Below are 7,674 nucleotides of genomic sequence, written 5' to 3' on the forward strand. Positions count from 1 at the left end.
CTGGCCGAGGAGACGAGGGTCCCCGTGGGCCGTGTCTTCCTCTTTTCCCCCCTCTCTCTGAATCACTGGTTTTTGACGAAATGATTGACTGGCCAGTCAGCCAATCAGGTCCCACTGGGGTGTGTGTGAGAGTGTGTGTGTGGCCCAACCCTGACTTCCTGTCTGGCCCACGAAGGGTGGACTGTAATGGGGGCCCTCTCCCTTCTGGTCCCCACAGAAGAACGTGACTCTGCAGTGTGTCTTCTGGGTGGAAGGCTCAGCATGTGAGTGTGGAGGGGTGTGCCCGGGCGGGTGTCTGGAGGGTGGGGGCGGGGGGGACGCGGGGTTCATCAGGGGAGGGCTTCCTGGACAAGGTGGGCTTGGAAGAGGGAGGGACGGCAGATGAGGGATCTGCCGGGTGGAGCAAAGGCTCGGGAGAATGGCACAGTCATCCACCTGGGGGCTCCGTGGGGCCCTGGGAGCCGGGGCCTGATCAGAGCCCCGTGCGGTCCCCTCCCTCCTCAGTGACGGGCGCAGGGAGCTGGAGCAGCGCCGGGTGCAGGACCGAGAGCAGGGAGATGCAGACGTCCTGCTTCTGCGACCACCTGACCTACTTCGCGGTCCTGATGGTGAGTGCTTGCTATGTGCCCACCCCGCCTCAGGTCGTCCGTCACCCGTTCCGCACAGCAGCCCCCGGGGCGCCTCCTGTGGTCCCATCTGACAGATGACGAAGGGCCGGGGGTGGGAGGGGGTGTTCCCCTCAGCCCAGCCTGCATGTTCTCCCATCTGGGACCCCTTGGGGGTTGTCTGACTGCCGGTTTAGGCCCAATCCCTGGGGTCAGGCCTACACGGGCAATCGGACATCCCTCTCACAATCCAGGACCGCTGGCTCCTAATTGCTCACCTGCTTGCCTGCCTGCCTGATGGCCTCTAACTGCCCCTCCTGCCAGCCTGGTTACTCCTTACTGCCCTCCCTGCCAACCTGGTCATCCCCAACTGACCCCCTGTTGGCCTAGTCGCCCCTCACTGCCCCCCCCCCCACCAGCCTAATTGCCTCCAACTAAACCCCCCCACACTCGCCTGGTCGACTCCAACTGCCTCCTCCACCAGCCTGGTCACCTCTTACTGACCCCCCTTTACCGGCCCGGACGCCCCCAGCTGCCCTCCCCTGCCAGCCTAGTCACCCCCAACTGCTCCCCCTGCTGGCCTCGTCCCCCCAAGTAGCCTGCTGTTCAGTCATTTGTTTGTCCCTCACTAACCCCCCAGCTGGCCTGGTCGTAGGCAGCCATCTTGTGAGGGTCCATTTGCATATGACCTCTTTATTATACAGGATGAAAGGGAGGCTCAGAGAGGTTAAGCAATTTACCCAAGGTCACACAGCTCCTAAGGAAAGGAGGAGCTGGTCACTTAAACCCCTGCCGTTTATCACCACATTTTGGCAAATGACAAAAATGCAGATTCCCGGCCCTGACCTAGGATGCTGATTCCTCAGGGCTGGGGTGGGGCTAGGAGCGTGTTTCTGAGGAGCCCTCGAGGGGGTACCGAGGTCCAGTGTGGATCTCCCCAAAAATCTCGGAAGCTTTGTGTCCGAGGTCCACGTTCTCGGAATCTTAGAACCCAGAGTCTGACAGACCGGAGTGGCCTCCAGCTCTTCCCGAGGGTGGGGGTAGCGGTGGGGGTAGGGGTGCTTTCTCTATCCCAGACGCCTTAATCCTGCGTTGAATGTGGTAGAAAACGAATCAGTGCCTGGACAGAAGAGGGTGCCTGGTGAGGGCTCCGGCCTTTTGGGTCAGAGACCCCTTGGGGAACTAAGCTATAGGACCGACACGGCCGGCAGGAGGGGCAGTTAGGGGCCATCAGCAGGCAGGCAGGCAGGTGAGCAGTTAGGAGCCAGAGAGGGATGTCCGATCGCCTGTTTAGGCCTGACCTCAGGGATTAGGCCCAAGCTAGAGGCCCCTCCAGAAAATGCACTCACGGGACCACAGTCTGCTCAGCCTGGGGAGGGGGTCCACGGACCACGGGCCCATGGAGGGGCACCCCGAGGCCAGCGCTGACTTGTCTCGTGGACCAGGTGGCCTCCGTGGAGGTGGACGCCGTGCACAAGCACTACCTGACCCTCCTGTCCTACGTGGGCTGCGTCATCTCCGCCCTGGCCTGCGTCTTCACCATCGCCGCCTACCTCTTCTCCAGGTAGGACCGGGAGGGTGGTGGAGGGGAGGGAGGCCAGTCCCAGGCCCTCAGGCCGGGACCCCCCACCCTGGAGACCTGCTCAGGAGATGGGTGTGGCCATGGGAGCCGTGAGAGGTGCCGGCTGCTGGCCCCTGGGCGCCGCAGTCCCTCCTTAGATCTGTGGGGTGTGGATAACGGCATTTACCCCTGAGTTTGGGAGCATCTGGTGGGTTGTAGTGGCTGATTTGTCTATTTTGCTGTCTGGTTAAGGCTTCTGTTAAATGCGCATAGCAGCCGAAACCAGTTTTGGCTCAGTGGATAGAGCGTCGGCCTGCGGACTTGAAGGGTGCCGGGTTCGATTCCAGTCAAGGGCACATACCTTGGTTGTGGGCACATCCCCAGTAGGGGGTGTGCAAGAGGCAGCTGGTCGATGATTCTCTCTCATCAATGTTTCTAACTCTCTATCCCTCTCTCTTCCTCTCTGTAAAAAAATCAATAAAATATATTTAAAAAAAAATAAATGCATATAGTAGGTGCACAGGGACGAGTGGGAGATGGCTTGGCTGCAGTCAGGAGTTGTGTGTGTGTGTGTGTGTGTGTGTGTGTGTGTGTGTGTGGTGTTGGTGTGTGTAGTCTGGGAAGGCTGCCTGGAGGAGGAGGAGGAGCAGGTACCCCCCCTCCCCCGCCCCTTTCTATGCTGGCCACAGGATAACCATTCCCCCTGCCCCACCCCACGCAGGAGGAAGTCTCGGGATTACACCGTCAAGGTGCACATGAACCTGCTGATGGCTGTCTTCCTGCTGGACGTGAGCTTCCTGCTCAGCGAGCCGGTGGCGCTGACCGGCTCCGAGGCCGGCTGCCGCGCCAGCGCCATCTTCCTGCACTTCTCCCTGCTCGCCTGCCTCTCCTGGATGGGCCTGGAGGGCTACAACCTCTACCGGCTGGTGGTGGAGGTCTTCGGCACCTACGTCCCCGGCTACCTGCTCAAGCTGAGCGTCGTGGGCTGGGGTACGTGGGTGCAGGGTCCTGGGGGCCCCCCGGACCTGCCCTGGCTTCTGGCCAAACCAGGCACCCGTCTGTGCTTCTCCACCCAGCTCTCAGACGGCTTCCTCACTCCTTCCTTCCTTCCTCCTCCCCCATCCTTAGGCCGTTCTTTCCCTGGGCCCCACCAGAAGGCGGGGGAGGGTTGGGGTGGGGTGGGGCGAGCCTCCTAGGGTGGGAGATGGAGCTTCCCCCTTCGCTGTCCACAGGCTTCCCCGTCTTCCTGGTGACCTTGGTGGCGCTGGTGGACATTAACAACTACGGCTCCATCATCCTGTCTGTGCAAAGGACCCCCGAGAGTGTCATCTATCCTTCCATGTGAGTGGCTTTGCGTGGTGGGGGCAAAAATTTGGGCCTCGGGAGTGCTTCACCTTTGTGTCATCTATATTATTACTTGCTTCAACATTTTCCTTTAAATTATCTAACTGTTGATTTGAATATATATATATATATATTTTTAATTATCAACTACAAGTCGGAAACCAGCATCACTGTCATCAAGTAATCATACAAACAAACACGGGACAAGGAAACCCTGGTACCAAATGCTGGCTGATGGCTGTAGATCCGAGGCCGGCTCTTTGTCGAAAAGGGAGACTAGTGAGAGTTAGAGGCAAAAAAACAAACAAACCCCATACACATTAGCACCCAATGCAGCCTTTCCTTTGGCTCTGAGAAGGAGTAAAGGAGACTTGAGGAGAGAGTGACTTTCCACCCCATGAGCCCCTGGTGTTTAGAGCAGTTCCCCTGCACCCCACTGGCCCCCACACCCCCCCTCCCAGCCCCCCACCCGCTGAGCCCCCGGCCTGGCCCACAGGTGCTGGATCCGGGACTCGCTGGTCAGCCACATCACCAACCTGGGCCTCTTCAGCCTGGTGTTCCTGTTCAACGCGGCCATGCTGGCCACCATGGTGGTGCAGATCCTGCGGCTGCACCCGCGCACCGAGAAGTGGCCCCACGTGCTGATGCTGCTGGGCCTCAGCCTGATCCTCGGCCTGCCCTGGGCCTTGGTCTTCTTCTCCTTCGCTTCCGGCACCTTCCAGCTGGTGGTCCTCTACTTCTTCAGCATCATGACCTCCTTCCAAGGTAGGCGTGGCCTGCGTGGCGTCGGTGACCCCGGGGGTCACATCGGTGCTGTTGCGGGAGGCGGAGGCGGAGGAGGAGGAGGAGGAGGAGGAGGAGGAGGAGGAGGGCAGGGGGCGGATCTGAGTCGAGGTAACTCTGGGAGGGAGAAGGCAGGAGGGGGGTGGGGAGGGGGATGCTGCCGCCAGCCGGCTGAGCCCCTGCCCCTCTCCGCCCACCCGCCCGCCCGCAGGCTTCCTCATCTTCCTGTGGTACTGGTCCATGCGGCTGCAGGCCCAGGGCGGGCCCTCGCCCCTGAAGAGCGGCTCGGACAGCACCAGGCTCCCCATCACCTCCGGCAGCACCTCGTCCAGCTGCATCTAGGCCGCCGGCCCGCCAGCCGGTGTGAGGAGGCAGCGATTTGGCCTCGTACCACTGCTTGCACCCCTGCCGCCGCCGGGCCTGGCCGCCCGCCCGCCCCGGGACCTCAGAGGGGCTGGAGCTGTCGCATGGCGGCCGGACTCCTGGGCTGGGCCTTCTGAATAGGCCCTCGGACCACCGGGCTCTCTCTAATGGAGCTCAGGAGCAGGACCATCCTCCTGGCCGCCCTCGCCTGGGGCTGAAGGCCGGGCTGAACCGCAGGCCCCAGAGTCAGGTCGTGGACCTCGGAGGCCTGGCAGAGCCTCTGGCGCCGTGCCTCTGCCCAGGATGGACGTGGGCTGTGGCTTTCCTGTTTCTGGTGCCTGTCAGGCGGGTGCTTTGCAGCCCCAGTCATTGTAACCCAAGGGTGGCCCCCGGGGGAAAGGGATGGGGGCCAAGCTTCAGACCTCGGGGGGAGGAGGAGGAGACTCCTCCCCCCCACCCCTACCAGCAGCAGCTGCCCGGCCGCTGAGCTCAGGGCTCTGTGCTCTGTCAGCTTCCCCGCCCCCCGTCCCCCGCCCCTGTCCTCCACTCACAGCCCCGGTCCCCAGTTCTAATGGTGTATGTTGGGTCCTGGTTCCCCAGAGCTGCCCTGCGCCTGCTGTAACCCTTTACCTACTGCCCGGGCCTTGGCGGGCCGCTGACTCAGGCTTAGTGTAGGTGTTCTGGGCTGCATCCGTTTGTCCACCTGGGCCTCTCTGTAAGCTGCATCACCCTCGTTCACTGCCAAGCCCATACCTCTCGGGGGGCCTCAGCCTCCCCTCCCAAGGCCCGCTGGTGGCAAGAACCGTGGCACGAGGTGGAGAAAGTCTGCTTCCACCGCAGCACTCTTCAGACGAAGGCATATCTCAGTTGGTGACACCGGCCTAGAGCCCATTGCAGTTCACTCGGCTGGACACAGAGGGTTAGACCTGGTCTCTCCCCCCCCCCCCGCCCCCCCCCCCCCCCCCCCCCGCCGTGAGCTCCTAGCCTCGTGTGTGAGGCGCGCACGAGACCAGAGCTCCTGGAGCTACAAGCATGGGGTTGGGAGGCTGGGGGAGCCAGCCGCCTGATGGGGGAATCCAGGAAGACTTCCTGCAGGAGGCAGCCCCGGATCTGCATCTCAGCCTTCCAGAGGGGGAGGGTTTTTTTTTTTTCTAGCGACTAATTCGTTTGTCTTCGGTGTTGAAAAGGAAGTGATGTTCATTGTAGAGAACGTGGGAAGTTGTAGAAGCGCGTGAAGAAGAAAATAAAAAAATCAGCTCTTGTCATCGTCTAACGCGCCGACGTGAACACGTGGGAGCGCGGCCCCCCGAGTTTTCTTCTCGGCGTCTGTTAAAAGTCACTGATGGGGGAACGTGAATGAGAGACGAGGACTAGGTGGTGGGGGGTGGGGAAGGGGGGACAAAGCAAAACGCCTACCGGACAAGGGGGAGGATGAATGGCAACTTGGAGTCAGTGCTGGGGAGGCGATGGGGAGCGGTGGGGTCTGTGGCGAACTGGATGGACAAACCCACACCGAGGAGCAGCCGCTGCTCACCTGCAGCCGGTCACTGCCCCGCAGGGATGAGAGCCTGTGCAGCCCAGTGTTCGGCAAACTCATTAGTCCACAGAGCCAAATACCAACAGTACCATGACTGAAATGTCTTTGGAGAGCCACATTTCTTAAACCTACACTTCTTCTAACACCACTTCTTCAACATAGACTCGCCCAGGCCGTGGCATTTTGTGGAAGAGCCACACTCAAGGGGGGGGCCAAAGAGCCACATGTGGCTCGCGAGCCGTGGTTTGCTGACCACGGGTGCAGCCAGACCACCTGCCTTTGATGAGAAACGAGAAACCCAGATTGTGGCGGTGTCAGATCCCTTGACTTTTAAAATCGTGGCCAATCCAGCCGAAACAAGTTTGGCTCAGTGGATAGAGCATCGGCCTGCGGACTGAAAGGTCCCAGGTTCGATTCCGGTCAAGGGCATGTACCTTGGTTGCGGACACATCCCCAGTAGGGGGTGTGCAAGAGGCAGCTGGTCGATGATTCTCTCTCATTGATGTTTCTAGCTCTCTATCCCTCTCTTTTCCTCTCTGTGAAAAGTCAATAAAACACATTTAAAAAAATAAAATAAAATCGTGGCCAATCCAAAAGAATTCTCTGGCCGAGGAAGTCACACCTGAGGGCTGATTCAGCTCTCGGCGGGTCACGTGACACGTGTCCCCGGTTTCTGGGCCAGCGGGAGGTACATGGGCTGCGAGAACGAAATGACTGACCGGTTCTCCCGTCACCACCGCCTCCAGCCTTGCCCAGTCCAATCTCCCCGCTCCACCCCGTGGCCCAGGTGAGGCAGATCGAGTGCACTCTGTCCGCCTGAGTGAGGGGAGCAGACGTGTTTGATTGTTGCTCTCTGTGTCCGGGCCTTAAAGGCCAGTGGCGGTCCGCCTTGAGTTTTCTACCCTCCGTGGCTCCTCCCTCCGACCCCAGCTGCCCCGGGGCGGTGTGTGTGCGGCGTGCCTCGGACCCTCTGAGGATTTGCTGCCAGGACGGGTCTCCGGGGATGGGCCTAGCAGGTAACAGTTCACTGTCGGGACCTCACGTGGTCAGCAAGCTGCTGGGTGGGGAGGAGGGTCAGGCCCGGTGGTTTCCGTCCGTCCTCCCAGTCTTCCCTGCAGGGGACATGCCGGGGGCCCCATGCCAGATTCCTGTCTGCCGCCATACCCCGCAAGTGACCCAGACATGCCCTCCCCACACCCCTCAGGCCCAGAGGGCCCAGCCGGGGACGAGTCCTGTGCAGACGCCATGTGAGAGGAAGTGGAGAGAGGCCAGTCGGGGCTGGGCTGGTCCCCATGGGGCCCCTGAGCTGGAGGGGGCACTGGTGACAGGCACCTTCTTGGCCGAGTGCCCTTTACCTTCTGATCTCGGAGTGGCAGTGGACTCCTTGGGGCCACCAGAGTTGGGGACTAAGTGGCCAGCCCCTCCCTTCTTCATGCCCCACCCCATGTGTGTTTGCTTTCCCAACTTGCTGCCACCTGGGC

General features: G+C 61.0%; 1 protein-coding gene across 5 annotated transcripts in view; it reads left to right on the forward strand.

The window, feature by feature from the left end:
- The window catches only part of ADGRG1 (adhesion G protein-coupled receptor G1), a 39,680-nt gene extending 33,750 nt beyond the window's left edge, over positions 1–5,930 (forward strand). For all 5 annotated transcript variants that reach the window (XM_084861235.1, XM_084861234.1, XM_084861232.1 and 2 more), the window contains exons 8-14: positions 218–263; positions 505–608; positions 2,051–2,169; positions 2,888–3,156; positions 3,399–3,507; positions 4,007–4,275; positions 4,505–5,930. In XM_084861235.1, coding sequence (XP_084717361.1) covers positions 218–263; positions 505–608; positions 2,051–2,169; positions 2,888–3,156; positions 3,399–3,507; positions 4,007–4,275; positions 4,505–4,635 — 1,047 coding nt within the window. In that variant the 3' untranslated portion in view covers positions 4,636–5,930. The remainder of the gene's footprint in view (positions 1–217; positions 264–504; positions 609–2,050; positions 2,170–2,887; positions 3,157–3,398; positions 3,508–4,006; positions 4,276–4,504) is intronic.
- Positions 5,931–7,674: the final 1,744 nt, after the last annotated feature.

The sequence above is a fragment of the Pipistrellus hanaki genome (genome assembly GCF_964339955.1).
Source record: "Pipistrellus hanaki genome assembly, chromosome: 15".
In the NCBI taxonomy this organism is placed as follows: Eukaryota; Metazoa; Chordata; class Mammalia; order Chiroptera; family Vespertilionidae; genus Pipistrellus; species Pipistrellus hanaki.